Source organism: Cottoperca gobio, chromosome 5 (genome assembly GCF_900634415.1).
Source record: "Cottoperca gobio chromosome 5, fCotGob3.1, whole genome shotgun sequence".
In the NCBI taxonomy this organism is placed as follows: Eukaryota; Metazoa; Chordata; class Actinopteri; order Perciformes; family Bovichtidae; genus Cottoperca; species Cottoperca gobio.
This window is the reverse complement of record NC_041359.1, coordinates 23,672,961-23,695,769: the sequence shown is the minus strand read 5'-3', so window position 1 is coordinate 23,695,769 and position 22,809 is coordinate 23,672,961. Positions and strand designations below refer to the sequence as shown.

The 22,809-nt window shown below is 38.8% G+C and overlaps 1 protein-coding gene across 1 annotated transcript; it reads right to left on the bottom strand.

Annotated features, from left to right (window-relative positions):
• Positions 1-1,874: 1,874 nt before the first annotated feature.
• Positions 1,875-22,108, bottom strand: slc2a1b (solute carrier family 2 member 1b). Its single transcript, XM_029432793.1, is given in 11 exon segments — positions 1,875-4,828; positions 5,074-5,277; positions 5,374-5,457; positions 5,459-5,476; positions 5,750-5,854; positions 6,075-6,262; positions 7,773-7,935; positions 8,083-8,323; positions 8,900-9,060; positions 13,198-13,293; positions 21,719-22,108. Coding segments are annotated over 11 exon segments (1,476 nt in total). The 5' UTR covers positions 21,734-22,108; the 3' UTR covers positions 1,875-4,627.
• Positions 22,109-22,809: the final 701 nt, after the last annotated feature.

Here is a 22,809-nt window from a genome sequence, read left to right as displayed (position 1 = left end):
GCTACACAGAATGTCTAACGTATCAGCTGCGGCTGCTCGGTGTAGATTTGAAGCCTCGTTACATAATCCACGTCTCAGTAGATTCATATGTTCAAACTTTATGATCGCTACACGGGTACCTTCTCAGTGTAAGTGACAACGGAGATTAGAGACTGGATACAATTTCCGACACTCGTTCCTCTCAATAAACTGAGAAAATATTTTCCTAGCACATAAGCATAGGATTACAGAATCAAACAACAATTACACAGGCATGAATCCCAGCTAATCTGCGGAAACTGTGGAGATTAGCTGTTTATAATGGGGGTCGGCCAACGATGTGTGCAGCGTATCTCTTCCCCTCTGAGGATTTTCATCCCCTCGCTGAAAACATCACAGTTATAGTAAACAGCCAACATGCCTTTGAACTGGTTGATACGATCCATCAAGTGGGGGATTTATATGTATAAGGGGAGAGAGATGTTACGCATGTGAATGCATCTCTGGTGTGTTCCACCCTGGAGCTTCAAGGATGTCTCACTCTCTGGCTACAAACGCGTAGGTGCCAGGGCTTAATCAAACATATTCAAGTGCTTGCTTTAGCCCGGGCCTCTCCTGTATGTCATTACTGGGGATATTGCTCACGGCGACCTTGACAATTGTTACAATTCACAAGAACAGAGCAGGACTGCAGAAGAGAGACAGACAGATATTCAACAGATGTTTATAATGAGGCGAAGGTGAGACTCCTGCCCTTTAAAGACAGCTGGAGGACATGAGTGAAGTGAAGCATGTCTCTCGTGATGATAACCCACAATCTAGCTCATCTGGAGATCATCCACGAGCTCATGTTCTTTTCACTGACCTCTTTACAGCCGCGGTTAGAAAACATTTTCAGTCCTCTCAGGGATAAAACGGTTATAGATGAAAGGAAACTATGATGTCTTGTATTGTGTAGCTACACAGACTGTTTAGAGAATAAAGAAAGGGTAGATTCAGTCGTTCTGGTATCAGGTTATATTTCTAGAGGAGCCATCTTCAAAGACTTCTTTGAAGCCAGAGAATGAAATCTGGTCACTCAGAGAGTAAAGCAAAACTAATCACAATGTATTTGTCTTGCTGGCAAATGCTCGTAGGCACTGAGAATTAAAGGTAACAGTACGTTTTCACTTTAATTCTTCCTTTTCGCTTATTCAAGTTTCCATCCAGTTCAGTCACAACAAGGTGTTTAAGGAGATAACACTTTTCTTTCTGCATATTCAAATTAGAGCTGTTTTTTTTTTTTGCACTTTGGTTGGTTTGCAAACTCTTTGTGTTCATTTAGTTGTTTTAGGTGTTGAGCATCCTTAATGTGTATACACAGTATGTTCCTGCATTATGTATTTAAGGTCGATGTGTTTTGTTCTGTTTTGTTGATCAGAGCACAATTTAGTTAATATCCACTTTTTGTGTTTTTTTAAATCTAAAACATGTCCTCATGTCAGCTAATGAAGATTTATCAGGTCATATATGACAACTAATGCTCTCCTGAGCCATCTCCATTGAGCTGCGTTTGATGCACAGATCAAATGACTATTTGCTGGTAGTGATAATGATCATCACCAGATTCTCATATCTCTATTTAGTGTCTTTCAGCTCATTGTTTTGGTTTTCCAGCCACTCATCAGCATCTTGTCGATATGCAGCAGACAGACAGTTAGTGACTAACATAGAGGAGCATTTAGCAGCTAAAGAGTCGGATGTTTCCCTCAGTAATGTGTAAATAACTTGTTTTTAATGATATGTCAGCATTGTGTTTACAGGATCTTGCGCTGCTCCCAAGTGGCCACAAATAATTGAGTTATTGCAGGTTTAAATCCAACAAAAGTGACGAAATGATCCCAAAAGACTTTGAATCTGTATGCAGGATTTCTTTTATTTAGCATCAAACCACTTTCACAAAACTGTGAAATCATTCATCATCCATCTCAAGTCATTTTCCCCAGCAGAAGGCCACCATACACACAGATCTTTAATTATTACAAACATTAGAATATGCTCTGTGCACTAAAATGAAAACACTACTGAACCTTTCATTAACAAAATCCTTACATGTAAAAATCTGAATTCAATCTTTTATTATGGTATTATTAGGCCACAACACGTTTTCAGGTATAAAATCAAACACAAGTATGGAAGCTAAATGCTTAGAGAAGTACAGCCCTATAGTACGAATCATTAATTTATCCATCAAAAGGAGTTTCTAAAAGTTAAATATCTTATACATTTAGAGCGGGTGAGGCTGTAGTGTGTCATATTTACATCATCTTGTGTGCTCAGACCATAAACCAGGATTTTAAAGGCTAAATTAAAATCAAATTCCCCAGCAGAATTGTGAATCTATGTACATAAAATACAGTTTTGACTATTGCAACAGACATCAGTATGTGAAGGGAAGCACATCTTTTAGAGCCACGGTATGATCTTTGCTGGTGAAGATATTGAAAGTCTCACAAAAGGCACAGAAAGTGGATGTCACAGTGCTTTCCAGGGTGGGTGGGGGTGACCCATTACATGACTAAATATATGCTCTACAGATCTACTATATACAATAATTAACAACCAATTATGGAATGACTCAAATTGATTTTTGACGACTGGGTTGGATTTTGATTAAAGTCCTCATTAGACTATGAGTATTACTTTCAACTGACCTCTGTGTGTGTGTGTGTGTGTGTGTGTGTGTGTGTGTGTGTGTGTGTGTGTGTGTGTGTGTGTGTGTGTGTGTGTGTACACACCTGAATGTGCTTAATACAAGACTGTAATAGATGTGAACAATTTGATACTATTTCACACATTTCCATTTCAAAAACATCAAGTAACCATCAGCAGTACTTCAGTCTCTCTTCAGTAACAAAGATTCCACACTGTGAGTAAAAAACGACAAACTGAAACAACCTCATAGTGTTCGTTTCTACAAAAGAAATATCACTGTGAATAATAAAGTGCTGCTAAAAAAGACAACTTTCCTTAAAACAACGCATGGAAAGAAAAGAGAAAGGTTCAACAAGTGATACAGCAGTGATAGACTTGAACAGCTAGGCAAAGAGAGCGAGACTACGACGTTTATTTCCACCAGCTACTGTTATACAGTGGCAGTACACAACCCCCGAAGAGAGAGAGCTGACAATACTGCACAATTCAGAGCACAAGGCACAAAAACAAGCCTAGCAAAACGTGTCCGCCTCCTATGACACATAATGGACTTCAGAGAGCACGAGGAACACTGGGAGTGTGACCCGTGACGGGTGATGAGCACTTTCAGGATAACGTAAACCTTCCAAAAAGACCGACATTCATTTTGGTCCCCATAATTTCTTTATCCTTTTCTTTGTAGTTGTCACAGAATGAAGCTCCCGTTTGTGTGAAAAGATCCAGACAGCTCTTAAGCCAATCGGCCAGAGTTTGGAAGCTCTACAGGTTATCGCAACTCAAAAAAAATACTTAAAAGTGAAGATCGTCCGACGACAGAAGCTTTCAGTCGGGAACAGGCCTGACCTGACCCTAAGCTGCTCCCAAGTGAAAAGGCTAAAAGGCTGAAAAGGCTAAAAGGCGGAGGACGCTCGATTGTTTCAGACGGGCACTTAATCTCACAAATGTTCTACTTCTGTGAGACGGACATTTGGTTTTGTGGCTGCTGATTGTGAGAGTTATTATCTCATGTCATTATAAAACAGGATGGATGATTGATTCTTTGCTACTGAGCCACGTCAGAATTTATTGTATCGAATGTACTGTTAAAAAGGAATGGTGTCAAACGACGTGAACGGTGGATGAACTTCTTTGATATATTAGTTTCGTCTTCGCGACGATAAATCTTATTAAAAACTTATAAAATTCCTTTGTCTTACAATAAAAAGAGTAAAATATTGTCCAGTAGGAGTAAATAAGTAACACAATATATAATATGTGGAGTGTTTATATTAGTCTAATACATGTCATCCTCACACTGACATACCACAGGCTGTGTATTCACTCAGCAAGGTACAAATAAGGTGTTTCTCAGCAGTGGAGGATTGGGACCTTTTTAAAAAACAAAAGGGCAGTGCCCCCTCTGGTGGGGAGAGATAAATCGAGCTGTGCAGCATCTCCAGTGCAAGAGTCTACAGTGATACAGCATTACAGTATGATAGATAACAACAAGTATTCTGCACAGTGAACGGATCTCTACAGCCGCAGCGTTCTTAAACCAGATAGTAACAAACGGACTGTATGGTAACAGGCTACAAAGTACAGAGCACACGTCAGTTATATATTCAGTGAAAAAAAAGGTTGGTTCATTGATGCAGACACTCCTTTTCCTTCTTTAAAATATTAAAAAACCTTCCCCATCTATCCTCAACTCCTCTCTCAACATCAGGCGACATAGTGCCCATCGAGTTTTGTGCTTCCTTGTGTGACGTGAGAGGGGCAGCGGAGGACGTCATGTAGGAGGATCACACAGGGCTGCTCTGTGTTTGGTAATGACGCCCGAAATGTGGTGACAGTGTGAAAATTATTCTACCAATGGATGTGTCTACGTCTAGTTAGTAGACCCTTCTCGTCCCTCCTGGGTCTGAGAAAGAGTTTTTTTTTTTGTTTTTTTGTTTTAGACGTTAGAATCAGTCGCTCAGAGCTGAGAATCTGCTCCCAGGCTGTTGAGCTCCTCCGGCGAGTGCTTTTCTCCTCCGGTGGCAGCCGTCTGGCGGAAGCCGGCCGAGATCTCGTCAAACGTCCGGCCCTTGGTCTCCGGCACTTTGAAGTAGGTGAAGACAAAGAACGAGAGTAGCAGCACTGTGAAGATGACAAACACGTAGGGGCCGCACAGTTCCTGTGAGGAGAGGGGAGACATGTATTTAGTGGAGTCCTAACAAGGTCTTCAATAAGTCTGACGGTAAGAGCAAACGCCTTCACAAAGTCAATTATGGCAGCTTGAACTGCGTTTAAAAGAACTACGCATGTAATCCTTCCTGCATGTCACTCAGGTCGACTGCTTTAGTACATTTTAAGCTAATTAAGAATGATAAATGTAGAAGGAGGAAACCTCACAAACACAAATACCAGTTCTCTTCTCACCTCTACATACTGGAAGGCCATTCCCACTATGAAGTTAGCCGTCCAGTTAGAGAAACCAGCGACAGCCATGGCTGACGGCCTGGGTCCTTGCGAGAACAACTCTGCCACGATGAACCAGGGTATGGGACCCGGTCCGATCTCAAAGAACGCGACGAAGGAGAAAATGGCCACGATGCTCAGATATGACATCCATTTGAGCTGGTCCTACAAGAACAGAGGACCAGACGGAGGTTAGTTACTGGTGTTTACGTGACGGGAGTCTTCACAACCACATGGTACACAGATTCAAGAGAAACCTACCAACAGAGCCAAGGCGATAGTCATTAGAATGGCAGATCCGGCCATTCCCAGCAGCCCCAGCAGGTGCAGAGACCTACGTCCCTGCACGCTCTACGACAAACAGCTACACAGAAAAATAGGATAATAAATAAGATGAGTATAAGGTCATATGCACTACAAAAGAACAACCTACATATATTTAGTTCAATTACAAAAAACATGAGAGTAATGACTGTTTCCCACCGCAGATATGTCCAAAGACAACAATAATGTTGAAAATGACTACATTAACTATCATTTGTGGGTGGAAATCTCTCTATGAGCTAATGCTTTAACACCTTTTATTTATCTGCACTGTAGGGGGGGGGTTCACTTCAACACTTTATATTGTACTCACCGACACCACGGTGAAGGCTGTGTTAACTACACCGGCTCCAATCGTGGCGTAGACAGGCTGCTCAACTCCGGCTTTTTCAAAGATACGAGTGGAGTAGTAGAATATCTAGAAAGTACGACAACCACAAAGACCGAACATGAGAGAGTCTCCTTTTTAATGACATGTGGGTATGTTCAGGATATCTTCTTCTGTTTCTGATGTAGCTCTATTGTGAAAGTGTGCAAAGCATGCCAGGAAAAAGTGTTCCTTTTGTGTCTTTTTCTCAGAATCTCAATGACAGTCCTCAGAGGGAACAGAGGGATAATGTCTAAGCCTACACACTCACAGCGTTGATGCCAGACAGCTGCTGGGAGAGCTGCAGGATGACAGCAACGAGGAGGGGCTGGCGGTAGAGGGGCGAGCGGAAAAGCTCCGGGATGGTCACTTTCTTCTCTCTCATCATCTGCCGGCTCTCCTCCTTCATCTCCTGCATGTCAGAGCTCACATCTGAGGTGCCTCTGAGCTTCTTCAACACTGAAATGTGCAGAAAGAAAGCAGGGTGTTAATTCTACAAGCTTTTCGCCAGTTCAGCAACATTTTTCCTACGTTTTACAACAGTTTACATCCCTGTATTCACTATATTCTTGTCTACATTCAATTTAATCACTTGTCTTATTAATCTTATATGTATTCATTTATTTCATATATTTTTAGTATTATATTTTATCCCTTATTTTATGTTTTTTTATATTCTATTCTATCCCTTATTTTAGTATTATATTCTATCCCTTATTTTATGTTTTTTTAGTATTATATTTTATCCCTTATTTTGTATTATTTTAGTATTATATTCTATCCCTTATTTTATGTTTTTTTAGTATTATATTTTATCCCTTATTTTATATTATTTTAGTATTATATTCTATCCCTTATTTTATGTTTTTTTAGTATTATATTTTATCCCTTATTTTATATTATTTTAGTATTATATTTTATCCCTTATTTTGTATTATTTTAGTATTATATTCTATCCCTTATTTTGTATTATTTTAGTATTATATTCTATCCCTTATTTTATGTTTCTTTAGTATTATATTTTATCCCTTATTTTATATTATTTTAGTATTATATTTTATCCCTTATTTTATATATTTTAGTATTATATTCTATCCCTTATTTTATGTTTCTTTAGTATTATATTTTATCCCTTATTTATATTATTTTAGTATTATATTTTATCCCTTATTTTATATTATTTTAGTATTATATTTTATCCCTTATTTTATATTATTTTAGTATTATATTCTATCCCTTATTTTATGTTTCTTTAGTATTATATTTTATCCCTTATTTTATATTATTTTAGTATTATATTTTATCCCTTATTTTATATTATTTTAGTATTATATTCTATCCCTTATTTTATGTTTCTTTAGTATTATATTCTATCCCTTATTTTATGTTTTTTTAGTATTATATTCTATCCCTTATTTTATATAATTTTAGTATTATATTTTATCCCTTATTTTATATAATTTTAGTATTATATTCTATCCCTTATTTTATGTTTCTTTAGTATTATATTCTATCCCTTATTTTATGTTTCTTTAGTATTATATTCTATCCCTTATTTTATGTTTTTTTAGTATTATATTCTATCCCTTATTTTATATAATTTTAGTATTATATTTTATCCCTTATTTTATATAATTTTAGTATTATATTCTATCCCTTATTTTGTATTATTTTAGTATTATATTTTATCCCTTATTTTATGTTTCTTTAGTATTACATTTTATGTTTTTTTCTTCTTTTTTTAATACATATTTAATTAGCATTGCTGCTGGGAGTCTGAGACTTAAGATTTGCATTTCCTATGACCTGCTTCTAAGTAGTTGTTAAAGAAATTGAACGTAATTTTCCTGTGAAATGTTGTTTTCTTTTGAATACATCTTTGGACATTTTTAAAAACGCAGCACAACTAGATTAAAGAAGTAAGGAAAGATATTGCAAGGATACAGCTGTTCTGCGTGTGTGAACTCACCATTCTTGGCCTTGTTCTCTTCGTTCTTGTTGATGAGCAGGAAGCGGGGGCTCTTGGGGCAGAAAGGCAGCAGGATGCACTGTGCCACAGCAGGGATGACGATGAAGCCCAAAAGGAGTGGCCACAAGTCGTCGTTGCCCATGATCGACTCCATTCCAAACACCTGAAATCAACACAAACACCCATAAACCACCTGCACAGCTCCATGCGTAAAAAGTAGGAAGCCCACATATTGTATTTATCTCTTAGGATAATCACCAGACTTCCCCATCTATGTTACAGTTTCAAAATAAAACTACTATCCACAAACCTGTGCAATGAGGATGCCGAGGACAATTCCCAGTTGGTGTAAGGTGCCCAGCGCTCCTCGTAGGGCTGTTGGGGAAACCTCACCCACATAAATGGGCACGAAGCCTGTGGAGAGGCCGGAATAGAGGCCCACCACAAAACGACCAGCAATCAGCATTTCCCAGGAGCTCGCCATCTTCGAAAAGCCCATGAGAATGGCCGCGATGAAGGCCAGGACGTTGGCCATGAGCATAGAGTTCCTCCTGTAAAACAAGATCCATTCAACCAATTAAATTCCGACCGCGCAGCAACTTCTGTGCATGAAATGTGAAGTCGGTGTGCTTTAAACCTGCATTTGCTCAAGACAAATTGTATAGAAGTCTAAGAGAAAATGACGCTACTTCTTCTCACTTGATTTATTACCTATGAGTGTGTAGGGTCCAAGTCTTCTTCAATACAGCATGATGTTCATTTTGTAAATTATGATCTAATTTAGAGTACAATAGAAGATGCTTATGTCTGCTAAATTACAAATGATTGCTAATAACTTTTTTATTATTATGTAAAGCTCAGATAGTGTTTTTAAAATTGTTCATTCATAATGTGTCTGGTACTCTTGTTGGTTTCTTGTCATTCAATGTGTTTTATTTCTGGTTTTTGTGTTCTGAGGACCCCAAGAAGAGTCGGGGTCCTAATCAATATGGCATCATCGTTGTGTAAAGAGGAACTTAACACCAAATCCACTGTTTTGAGTTGGTAAATCGTGTGTGTATCACACTGCGATAACAAGTTTCAGTGTAACTGTTGTAACTCCAGTCAAGATTTAGTTTTCTTTTTACCTTCCAAAGCGATTGAGAAAAAGTCCAACGGAGAAGGAGCCAAAGATGCCACCAACAGAGAAGATGGAGACGGCGATGGACCAGACAGCCGTGAGGGAGCTCTTGCTGATGGGCTCCTGGTAGCGTTCGGACCACGTCTCATTGATGAACTTCTCAATGATCTGCCACAGGAAGAAAAAAAGTAAAAAGTTAAATATTTTGTAAATGTACTTTGCTAACAGGTTACTACACAGGATCATATAAAATATATATATATAAATATATTTAAAAAAATATATATATAAATATATATATATATTTATATATATATATATATATAAATATATATATATATATATTTATATATATATAAAGTATATATATATATATATATATATATATATAAAATATATATATAAATATATATATATATATTTATATATATATATATATAAATATAAAAAAAATCTTTCTTCGTTCTTTTATGTTCTCATTTATGGTTAGGGTCCACCACAACAAACGATAAATATCAGCACATAGAGGCGGTTGAGCTGTTACTGTGTGACCAGCTGATGGCAGCACTGTATGATTATTACCATTTCCTGGCAACCAGGAAGTTTACCAGACAGAGTTTAAGTGTCAAGTTTCTCTTCCCCTCCTCCCCTTCCTCCGTCTTTGTCATCACAGACGACTGTGTTGACAAACACGCCCAAGCGAGCTGGTCCCGGGGAATTAAGTGGAAGAGCATGTGTGTGTTTGAGTGTGGGTCACTGTGACATCGCTCCTATGATTCACAAAGGTCACCACCCTGTCTGCCACCGCTCATAACACTGTGACTTCATCAGTATGTGTCTGCCGCCCCATCACCACCACTCTAAAATACAAACATGATACTTTACTTGAGTGTTTCCATTCTCAAACTACTTTATACTTCTACTCCAGTACAGAGGCTCATATTGTTGTTCTGACAGCTTTAGTCACTAAAGTTTGGTGATTTTGAATTTGACTGAAGGATGTAGTATTTCTTCATGAATTGAGAAAATTCTCCTACTTCTTAAGTGAAATAAAATATTTAAAAAGCCTCTTGGATCAGCTGAAAAATGCATCGTCACAAAACTGAAAACAGGGCAGTTTTGGTATAAATAATGGTATTTAAAATTAGCACAACCTTAAACATCTACAGCAGTTAAATGCAACATACACATTAAACTCAACAGTAATATTAATCAAAAAAATATATTATATAAATAAATATATGTATATAATATAAATATATATATAATATATATATATATATATATATATATATATATATATAATATAAATATAAATATATATAATATATAATATAAATATATATATATATAAATAAATATATATTATATATATATATAATATAAATATATATAATATATAATATAATATATATAATATAAATATATATATAAATAAATATATATATATATATATATATATATATATATATATATATATATAATATACATATATATTAGTATTAGTACTTTTACTTCACCTAAGTAAAGGATCTTGAGTACTTCTTCCATCACTGAACGTCATATTTGTTTATTTTGAAACCCTATCCCAGAGCTTGTAGTGTACTAGATCTCAATGTTAGCGTGTAGGAATAAAAAGCTCAGCAGTGTTCCTACCAACCATTTAGGAATAGTAATGCCGTCGTTTGTTATGGTTTTCCTATGGTGGAGGGTTACATATGGAACGACACAATCTTGACACAAGGCTCGGGTCATATCTCTCAATTCACACTCATAAGACCTTGCTTAACGATATCACAAGTATGTCATCACACACTGTACTGTGCCCATCTGTACCCTTTAAAAACTGCCGTATTTAGAAGAGCTTCTGCGGTTTATACATGTGCAAGCAGTGGTGGAATATACTAAGTACATTTACTCAGGAAATGTACTTAAAGTTACATTTTAAGGGTACTTGTGCCTGATTTGCCTCCATTTTCTGCTGCTAAGAGCTTCTACCACCACTGTTTGCAAGGAAGGCTCCCGGAAACGAATTGACCAGAATCCATGAATATATAGTGGCTTTAAAAAAACACTATTTAACACCTATTTTAGTGGCAGTATTTTAGATATGTAGGAGCAACCTAGTAGATGGCATGAACAAACTTCATCAAAGAAAAGTAGATCCCACAAAGGTGTTGAAGTCCTAACCTTTAACCTTCCCAAAAATTAAAACCCTTGATTAAAATTCCAAACAAGGATATTATCTGCTTTGTGGCTCAGGCAGGCATGCAGCAGGAGGAGGGAGCCGCAGATTAGCCCTTGAAAGAGCGTATCTAATCAGAGACGCTCTAACACAGAGCACAACCTGCGTCACGGACAGCAGCAGCATCACTGCAGCCTTTTATCACACACTGGAGCACAGAGGGGAGAGGTGCTGGCGATAATCTCAAGTGCTGTTGCTATATAAAAGTTGTATTTGTAAAGTTGAAGCCTGTTAAGGAGTCATTAACTAATGAAGGCTTAAGAGACTGTGTTGAGTAACTGTGTTTCTGCTCAGACCTCTCTGTGTGTGTGTATGTGCGTGTGTGTGTGTGAGAGAGAGAGAGAGACCCAGACTGAGTATTGGGAAAGGGGATGAAGAGCCAAGAGGGCAGGTTTACACTAGCCCAGTGTTTAACAGACTACATGTTCAGCGCCTCCCCCTCGATCTGCAGCCCCTCACTCAGCCACTCACAAGGCGCTCGGTGGCTCCTGAGCTGAGCTGCAACACGTGCTGTTTTCATGTTGAAAGCAAATCTGTGCTCCACTAAAAACTGTAGTGTTGCAGAGGCCAAATACTGGATTCAATATTGTGAAATATCAGAAAGTCTTGATTACTTTTCAGGCGGACTAGGAGATGCAACAATTGGTTAACTATTCTGATAATTTAAGTAGCTTTTTAGGCAACATTTGAAGTTCACCTTGTGCTCTAATTAATTGGCAGATTCATCAATAATTTAAATAGTTGTTAATTGCAGCCTTGGACACACTGCTCTGTTGTATACACAAGCAGTTTACAAAACAACAGAAGGACTTTCTAATATTGAGTTTCATTGTGTTTGCACAATCCATGACGATTGCACAATTTCTTTCCACAAATGTCTCAAGGCCTAAAATTCCCTCTTTACCATGTGCTGCCCACTTCTTCTGCTCTTTATGACTCAAGAAGAAATGAAGAGGAAATCCAATCTTTACTCTCGCTTCTATCTATTGCACGTCAGTGAGTGAACGTTTCCCGTCTTTCCCCAACTGATGAAAAGCTGCTCTCGTTTACAAAGCGTCCTTCACATCAAAGTCCAGGACAGCTTTGACAGTGTGATGACAGTGGACGAGCAGATGAGAATCAGGCAGCTACAGCACCACAAACAGATGTGACTGTAGATCACTGTGACAGTCTGTCTCCAGCACACAGCTTGTGTGAAAGGTAAAGAAGGAACAACAGGCTGAGCCCTGTCCGGCGACACACCTGTGACCTGTGGACAGGCAGCTGTGCAGCCGCGGGGTGTGTTCAGACCAACGTACACCAACCAGACAGAGGTTATTTGCTGGCATTCCCCAGGAAATGAGTGAGTGTCTGGTGTACCGGCCTGCTAATAAAACCATAGATTTAGTGATTATGTGGTTGTCTACCTCCTTCATTTAATATCCTCTGGGTTTCCTTGTTTAGCTTCTTTTTTTTTCAGCCTGTTGCTGGTCAGCAGAGGTCCATTTTTGGACATAGACACACTCTTTTACACAGGAATCACTCAAGGGTCTGTTGACACAGATGTCCTTGGACCTGATAGGCCTGAAATGCAGCTATTATTATCTCAGCCCTTAACCCAACCCCCCTCCACTGTCTGCCTTTCTGTTTTCAGATTCACCAAGTGAGCACTTGGGCTGGGTTGGCAGGGAGAATGATCTATTGTATTAAAGATAGCATACATATTGGAGGTGTACAAATAATGACTCAAATAGCTGGATCAGATATGGTAACCATGTGCCGATCTGGTATCTTCTCATTCAGTAAATGTATATCTATGTTTTGATTTGTTACATTTGGTTTTAGAAAAGTCACGTCTGATGTTGCCACATAAAAGAATGATCCAAGTCACTTCCACACAGTGAAGGCAAACAATGGTATTGGATCGGTACTCAGTGTTGGCCGATACCCAAAGCTCAGGTAATGGTATCGGGATCGGTGCATACCTAATACATATACTAACACAGTATATGGGATGAATACGGCGTGAAACCGTCTTGGAGATACTGTTTGAACAACATGCTTGCAGACATTTAACTCACCTTTTGAGGGGCATTGATGACACCGGTGTTGTAGCCGAATTGCAGGGAGCCCAGCACAGCTGTTCCAACACTCATCATCAGTGGAAACGTTATTTGCTGCAAGACAGAGTACAGGAAGTGTTGTCAGTGAAGAGACCAGTTTGACCAGTTATTCAGCTTTTTACCCAATGGAGTATTTGACAAAAGGACTGTGATGCGTGGAAACAGACAATAAATAGAATCAACAGTTGTAACATCTTTCCTGTTTCTAGAAACGTCCACGTATATCTGTTGACAAAATTAAGTTATTGCCAAGTGTTCCCCAACTTTCTGTATCGCAGACTTTTTATTTTATTTTTACTTGTGCAAATGTTCAGGTTGGTCAGCTGCTAAATGTGTCCTCACCGCATGTTCATAAGAAGTATAATGAATGCAACGCATATCCTGAAATATCTCGAAGATGTTTGGTATCAGAACACTTTAAGCAACATGGTGAAGTTGGACTGGCCATAAAAGAAGCTTTGTGACACGGGAATGGATACGACAAACAGGAAAGAGCTGAAGAAATGTATGTTCAGCTGCCGACGCTCAGACAGACACCTGTTCCCTGAGGCTTGTTTACGCAGTTGTGGGCAACCTTTGCTGAGAAGAACTCTGGTCAGGTCTGAGGAGCCTCCAGCAGAGTTATCCAGACATAACTCACTAAACCTGCTTCTTGGAAGAGGTCCAGATTAGACCCAGGTCTGCATGTTATTGTCTTTGTTCCTGTTCCTGTTATTACAGAGCTCCCTTGCTGCTCGATCTCAGTAGAGCCCTGTAGATTAGTAGAGATCTTTCTCATACCAAAAAGTTAATAAACCAGAGTGGAGTACTTCCTTCTCTCAGACAGACACAAAACTGCCTCTAGCAGTAATTTACCTTTTTGTTGTTTACTCAAATCTGCTTCAAACTTCCACTAAACGCATGTCCGAGTGCTCCAGTGTGGAAGGAGAACTTTGAAACGTGCTGAAAGCATGGATTCCGCCCGTTCGTCACGTTTTTGTATTAATCCGCAGAAAAAGTGGACAAACGTCCGATTAAATTTAGAGCAACACAAACAGCAGAAGAGCTGCTTACTGTTTCCATATTTCATATCTCACCATCAGTCACCATGTCTGCATGATTAAAGTTTACACTTGTGATTCAGACACTAAATTATTTTCCACAGTGATTCACACCAGACAGGTTCCTTGTGTTTCGGCAACAGAAGATCTGACCTTCACCAGAGTAGATGTCACCTGCCTTTATCACACGCCGACTAAACGGGCAGAAAGGAAACATCTTCATCTAAAACAATGTCAGGACACAAATCATTCTGTTGCAAAGGATCGAACCTGCATTATTTTAAGTTACCCTGAGGGTGGGAATGGACACAAATCAAGGACAGCACCGGTACCTGAAGTCCTCTGACCCGCCAAGACGTTAGATCACAGTATAAACCTAAGAGGACACTTGGAGAGATTGTAATGGGTTCTACCTTGCCCCATGCTACATCCTTCTACCCAGTTTCAGGAAAATCGGGCCAGTAGTTTTTCTGTAATACTGCCGACAAAACGACAAGAAAGCCAGCAAATAAACATCATTTTCCTGCCAGAGGTTGTAAAGACCTGCAGACAATGTAGACGTGTCGTGCTTATCAATCTATCTCTGCTTATTGAAGTTGCACTGGAGTTTAATTTGAATAGGTACAGCTCTTAAGCTGCTAAATGCTTTGTGTCTAACTTTGTCTGTCTCCTCTTTAGTGCAGGTAGTCTTGTTTCAAACCTTGAGGCTAAATCTCTGGTTACATTTTCATTTACTATAAGCTCCAGACAAACACAAGAACCGACCCCACCGGGTTTCACAAAAAGGACAATCTTCAGAAACTATTGGAAAGGATTGTGCGTGCTCCTCTGTAATATCTCTCCTCTGTATGTGCAGCAGTAATCCTGGTGACAGAGGCAGTCTAGGTAACGGGAGTCAACTACTTTTTCTGTGGGGACCAGACTCTCTCTCCTGCATGATGAAGAGGAACGAGGGCCAGAAGGGGAAAAAAACATTGCTGTGTTTTTGGAGGCGGTTACTTCTGCGTGTTCAGTAAAGACCCGCCTTCCTTTTTGAACCAATAAGAACTCTTGTTATGAGGGTCATCAAGTCCATGACAGTCAAAGTATACAAACACACAACCTTCTTCAGCATTGTGGGCTGAGCTCTTAAAGGGGCCTCGTTGATCTGATGTCATTCTGTAAAGCCACTGCTGATTAGAAACCAACAAGAAACAGCAACAAGTTTTCAGTGGATAACTACCAGCTGCTTTTTACGACGAAACAGAGGAATCCTGTCTGTCCTCTGTGATAAAAAGTCATCACTGGAGACTTGATTAAATCCTGCCCCCTCGAGGGAATAGCTGCAATTATTTGCAAAACTTTAACGCAGATATCAGGAGGCCTCCCTCAGCCTGGCCTCAGTCACTACATACTGTTTGTATAGGGTCCATGAGTTTCAGTCAAAATACTCGAATCACAATGTTTTGGGACTTTGTTAGGCCAAACCTGCTCTGCTCCTCTCTTATAAGGAAAGTAGGTGAGATAGATAGTGTTACTTGTAATACGGATCTGCAGCATAACGTACGACTTCCTTACCAGAGAAACAACAAAGTCACACCTGCAACAATGAAGTCACACCTGCAACAATGAAGTCCCACCCAAAACAACTATTTCATGAGCCTTAAAGCTAACGCTCTTAAGCTCTTATTGTAAGTTGCTTTGGACAAAAGCGTCAGCTAAATGAAGTGTAAAACCGGTGACCTGTTTCTCTTTTTGTTCCTTAGCTCTCAACCTTTAGTTGGGCTTGTGTCACTCAGCTGCAGCTTTCAGTGGTGTTTACATTTGTAAATGGTCTTTTTGTATTTGTTTACTTGCACATGATGGCTAAGGGGCGAGCATTACACTGCATACCTCACTAATCTACATGTATACTTTAAGCCGATTAGAAGGGAAATTCCTTTTGTTCTAATTATCAACAAAGCCTGTCAATAAACGACATAACTCTTAATATCAGTACAAGCCAGATTTAAAGAATTGTTACTTAATGCCTTGTAATTAACGAGTGTTAAGAGGGCTTTAAGGGTATTTACAGGCATGGTTCAGAAGGTTTCGGGTTTATATAATACTGTCATTAACGAGGGAAAGTCAATAATCGCTTCGGGACTTCGACCTTGGGCTTCGGTCTTACCGACTTGTCAGACTTCAGCATCCAGCGTCTGGTATGTTGAGATCAATGGACTTGTGTGTAATAACCTTTCTCGACTCCTATTCTTCAGCTGCATCTAAATGCTCCCTAGAGCTGAAAAGCATCCATGCAAATGTGTCCTCTTTGCATGTGACAAGGAAAGCGTGGTGTGGGTTGACAGGATGTTTCTGTCTAGTCATTGCTGCGTTATACAATTAACACTGTTGATAGCAGCTTTGGTTGCTAGGCGCCGCAGACCCTCTCGGCTCTTATTGGGTAAACACTGACAGCCGTAAACAGGACCGATAGAGAGCGCAAATAATCAAGCACCGCAATACAGGTCAATTAGCAAAGATCTGTGCAAACACTGTGCACACCAGCTCAACACTCTTCCTTTGCTAAATCACAAAGACAAATTAGAAGCACGATACAATATGATGAGGAAGAGTAGTAGAAAAGTAGTTTCCATCAACTTAGGATCTGTGCAACGATTACAGCAAATACAAACCAGAGTTTCACTGTTTATGCTGCATCCAAAACCTCTAAACACAAAGTTCATTAATGATAACATAAAGCAGGATCCTGATCCTCCAACACTAAAAGTACACACTTGGTAGGTGTGACTCTTTATCCAGTAAAAGACATTTACTTATGCCTAAACACACAGAAGGCCAAACCAGGAAGTAGGAACTTAAGCTCTGACATAAATTCTTTAAAACATGATGATGTTGTGGTAAAACTAGTTTATCAAGAGAATGGGAGACCAAAACTGGAGCAGTTAACCAACATACTATATAAGTGTGAATAAGATTAGTCGTTAGGGACGAATACTGTTCTATAGTTTTTAGTTACGACAAAATACATAAAGGTCGTTCTCTAAAATGCGGGTGAATATCTGAGAGTGTTAGAAGAATTCTTGAGCTCTTTCAGTTGAGTAAAACCTAAATATAACAATGTAAAATACTACATTACAAATAAAAGTCCTGCATTCAATGCTTTGCGTTGAAATGTCTGATGATTTGAAATGTTCGGTCCTCAAACTGATATTTAAATGAAACCGTGTGAGAAGTTTAAAGATGAAACATGAAACATGGCATGACAAGCATTTTAGGCATTTTATAAACTTCCTTATTTTCTTTTAATTATGTCAAATCCTAATCTAAAAAGGAACTAGTCATAGAATATGACTATATTTCTTTAAATATTTCCCTCTGAAATGTAGTTAAATAGAAGTTTGAAGTGGGTTTAAAATGGTACTTAATTACAGTACTTTAACTGCGGATGTCTAAACACTGCTTTGCCTCAGGTTTCCTGCAGAAGTGTCCTAAGTGTTGCTAAATTCCCTTTTCATTACGCTTAAACATTCCAGTCTTCATTCTCACACGATGAGTAAACTGACATCAGTTCATGACGCTATTTCTATGAGCAACAGAAGCAAACTCACAGTGTTAGTTTTACTTTAACACGACAGAGTTTGTGACTCATCACATCTACGTCATTTTCTCTCTAAAATCGAGTCAAACAGTGTTTCTTCTTCTTCTTCTTCTTCTTCTTCTTCTTCTTCTTCTTCTTCTTCTTCTTCTTCTTCTTCTTCTTCTTCTTCTTCTTCTAAGAGAGCAGAAGCAGGATGTAATTGGGCTCAGCTCACTTCCTTCTGACCCGAGTGAGCCAGGTTGGTAGTGATGGCCTACGCTGCTGCTGTCACGTCCCTGGACACGTCATCTCTGCAGTCTCAGTTTACACTGAGCAATCCAATCTGAGCCCTGTCCTCACCTCCACTCCTCTCAGCTGTGTGCAGCTCTAAACCCTCCTCTTGCTGACCTGAGCCGTTTCAGAATATGTTTTATTATTTGTTTTAATGAAGATGGATGTATTTCTCTGTTTGACACAGCTGTTAATAAAGTTACTATGACACATTTACAACCATCAATTTCTAGGCCTGAAATGCCTTATGCATGCTAAATGTAGTATCATATACAGTATATATATATATATATAATATAATATTGGTTATATTTTACAAGTTACTGCTGTGTGTAACCGTACACTGTTGAAGTTGGAAAACAACAAAATTTATATTAACTGCAAAGCAGAAACGACTGCTTAGTGTCTTTGTGATGTTATAACTTCCTCAGGTTCACACTTCTGGTAAAATGAATTCATGTGCGTGCGCAGCTAAAGTGTTCGTGCAAAGGGAAGCAGACTGATCTCTGCAGTAGCTGTGGGCACAAACCTTGATGTGATAATATATAATATAAAAGGGATGGGCATATTTGTCTATGAAAACATTCGTATCAAACACGCTTATGAAGCAAATAGATACAGGCTTGAATGCGTGCCATGTAATTGTCCGAGTTTCCTGGTAGTCCTGGTTATTATTAACCTGTATTTAAACATTGTGCAACGATGAGAAACATATATTTTGAATGATTGACCTGCAAAACTTCTTAGTCATTTTGAAGTGTGTAAATATTTCAATTTAAATAGCTTAAAATGTGAATATTTAAAGTAGTTAACAGGTCGAGAAAGTATATTCCCATTAAATAAAACCTACAAATATTACATCTAAGCAGCTTTAATACTATTTTCCTCAGGCCATATTATGCAGAAACAATTCAAAGTGATTTTGCATTGCAGTCAATGAGAAAACAAGATATTTCAGAGGTGAGACCAAACGTTTAGAGGTCAAACACATAAGTTAACGAACACCTCCTGGTTCATTCAGGAGGTTCTGATTTATTACAGCGAGCACATTTTAATCTAATCGTGAGAAAGTCAAAAGAAGCCCAGAGAGACGAAGCTCGGCCCTACGTGAACTATTTTATCCAAGCATCTCCTCCATGTGAACCGTGATCAGTACAATAAGCACAAAGTCATCCCGTTTCTCCGGAAAGTGAATTAAACATGCACTCTTGCTTGGTTGTTGATCTCAATTAAAACCCTGCTAGATCTCTTGATTCCAAATTTTGCAGCAAAGCCTCATTAAGCCTCATTAAAACATGGCTGACAGTTACACTATAAGACATACTGAAGGGAGCAAGTCATGCAGATAAAAGTAAATCTACTTGACTGTCTCAAGGAAGGCAGGAGTTGGCAGATGGCCGAAAGGCAGTGGATGGAGAGGAATTAAGCTCGTGCGATTAAATCTGTACAATGTGAGGCTGTTTGTTGGCTCTGGACTCCCAATCAAAATACCTGCGCTGTGAAGTCTGTCAGGAATAAAATGTTTAGTGGCTGTTTCATTCAAAACAGAGCGGGTCAACTGTATGCTTGACCCCAATTACAATTTTCATTCTTCGTTGAAGAATATAAGAGCTTGCTGATGTTGAAAATTAAGCTCTTATATCGCCAACAATGTGTCATTAACATGCCGTGTTTTGATGGAGAAGCTGTGCGAAATCTGCACGATAATTAGAACAGAGCAGCGCTGAAAGAATGAGATTTAAATGTGGGTAAAAGATACGGAAAACTAGAAGGGCACTCGGAGAGCACAGACCTCCCCCTGAAGCCAAATGCCCGATCTTGCGACATTAACGAATGTCCACTAAGTTTCATAAAAACCGTGCTAGTAGTGTCTCCTGCTGACAAACAAACCGAACCCACAACATAACCTCTTTGGCGGCAGTAATTAATAGATCATGTTCACGCCAAACTGCCACTAATGCACAGTTCAACAACACCTTACTGAAAGAGCAGGTGCCTGGGCAGGTTTTTATATATTTCAAAACCACAGCAATAACACTAAATCTGTTCTACTTCACTGGAAATCATACGGTAATTCTACCACTTCCTAAAATATGCTTCTACAAACTTGAGTCACTGCTACTGTTTCCATGTACGTGACTCCGTGCTGCACATAACTAGGCACAACACTAATACAGGTATGAAAATCCTGTCCACGAGATGTTAATTAGCCCGTGCTGAACTGCTGTTTAACTACAGACTTGCAAAAACAGCTCAACACTGCTGGGAGCAACAAAATACAAAAAGGAGGGAGTGAAGCGAACAAGCCTGGGAAGGAAGGGGACGACTTGGCTTTAACTCCCCAGGGTTGGCAACTACGTATTCTCTGGGCAGAGTCGCACTCTCTCTGGAAATCTGCTGTGTCGGTGTCACAGTGGAAACTGGGAACGGAGAGAACCGTTCCCATCACGTCCTCGACAACCCTCGAGCAGCTGAAGGTCCACAGTAGCACAGTGGGGCTGATGGTGACAGCTAGGGAAACATTGTATGACCACCATGTCAGACCAGACTGCTTTGTGCTGTTCCACTGGTCTTGAATCAATGAGGGGGGAAGGTGTTGGCGTACGTGCGTCGCTGTGCAGCATGTATAACAATGACAGAGACGGTGTTAACAACCACCAGATTAATCATGTTTACTTTCTGACCAACGTGCCTCACAGTCTATAACTGATACTAAATCTAGATTATCTTAGTGATTGCTTAGATCAATCAAATTGTGCAGGATTCATCACTCAAGACACATACTTTTCTGTCAGCGTTGAGTTTCGGGCTGCAGCTAACAAAGAGAATGTTTTGTGATTACTCATTTAGTCCTATACAATTACCCATCACAAGTTCTCAGAGGCTAACAGTAACACTCCCAAACCAAAAGCACAGCCTGAATTAAATGATTGATTAGTTGATTAACTCTAAAAACAGTCTGCACATTAATTCATCATCCAAACAATTTGCAGCCCTATAATCCATACTGGTGCAAACATGACCGAGACTACGGCTGCATACACCTTCTGTGGAGTTTGTGTTTTGTGATGGAGTATGTTGATGATTTATTTCTTATCTTCAGATTATTTATTCGTCTTGGTCCTACTAAGACTATTGGGTATAAATAGCTCCTGTCAAACTTTAGTCACGTAGCCTTTTTTTTTTTTTTTTTTTTACAGAAACACAACACTGCATCATACCCATACAAACTATACGCAAACAAGGCGCGAGACATGACACACGCTCCACTTTCTATGACGTAAAGGAAAAACACTGTATGATAGCTCAAATTTATCGGCAAAAATGTTTATTTTTAAATATTTAATACAAGAAAAGCGACTTAAGGTTACACTGGACTACTTTAGTGTAGCATAAAGGACTTTAAACTGGGTAGATAAATATTAGACACTACTGTCATGGCACACGTGTACGTAGTCGCCTCATGAGTAAAACGCTGTGATCTCATTGAACTTGTTGGATGTTCATCACACACAAAAAAAAAACATCATGCAACCGGTTTGACAGGATTGTAATATCAAAGCCTCTTGTAGTAAAATGAGTTAATTACCTTTCCTGAGTCCATGGCTGCGATGTGAGGGATATATTCTGCTCAGCCTTTGTCTTCTTTTGTTAAACTTGACGACGATGGAGGCACTTCCTCGGGGTCTCCCGGCGCGAGCTCACAAGTCACTCATCTTCAAGACTTTTTGCTCCGTTGAAATTAAAAGTTAAAAACTTCAGTTGAAGTGTAGGGTTTGTTGTTGTTGTTGTTTTTTTTAAAGAGAAAGGCTTCAAGTCTTTTGTGTTGGCAGCGTCAGATATTCTCCCCCGCGTGGTGTTTACTTCACGGCGCCTGCGGCTTGAACTCACAGCTTCATGGATGTGTAAAGTCTTCCAGGATGTTGGTGTTGCTGTTGGAGAAGCACCGCCTTGTGCAGCCTTATGGAAACAGGTCTATTGAGGCATGAGACCAGCTCATATATTCTAGCTGACGCAATATTTGGGGATGTGTCCCCGCTTCAGGCCCATCCTCCTGAATAGCCAATGAGAGAGCCGAACAAGGCTTTCACGTAGGGACACACACAGCCTGCAAGCTGTCGCAGAAGTATTCTGATCCTTGAATAAAAGCAGTAATATAAAGTTAGTGCACTTAAATAAATATAAAGTTCTGCATTTAAACCCTAAAGTACTGTATTATCAGCTAAATCTACTTAAAGTATCAACAGTACTTTACTACTATGCAACAGAATGGCGCATGTTAGTGTTATTATACATGCATATACAAATGATCCACTCCATGTATATTCATTCAATATTTTTATATTTGCACTATTTGTATTGTTAGCAACCTAAATAACACTTTACTTGTATACATAATTTAATATTTTGATGGTGGTCATTCGTGCTTTTTTGTAAATATATATAAACCTATTTTTTTCACAGGCCTTTTGTGATAATAATAATTATAATAATTATAATAATTATAATAATTATAATAATTATAATAATTATTAGAATTATAATAATAATAATAATAATAATAATAATAATAATAATAATAAAGGTTTGTTGAATTTTCCTTTATGAATGTCATCTTTAGTGCACTCATCTTTCATCTTCTTTATGGCATAGCCATAAACCAACATCCAGTTTTGGGTG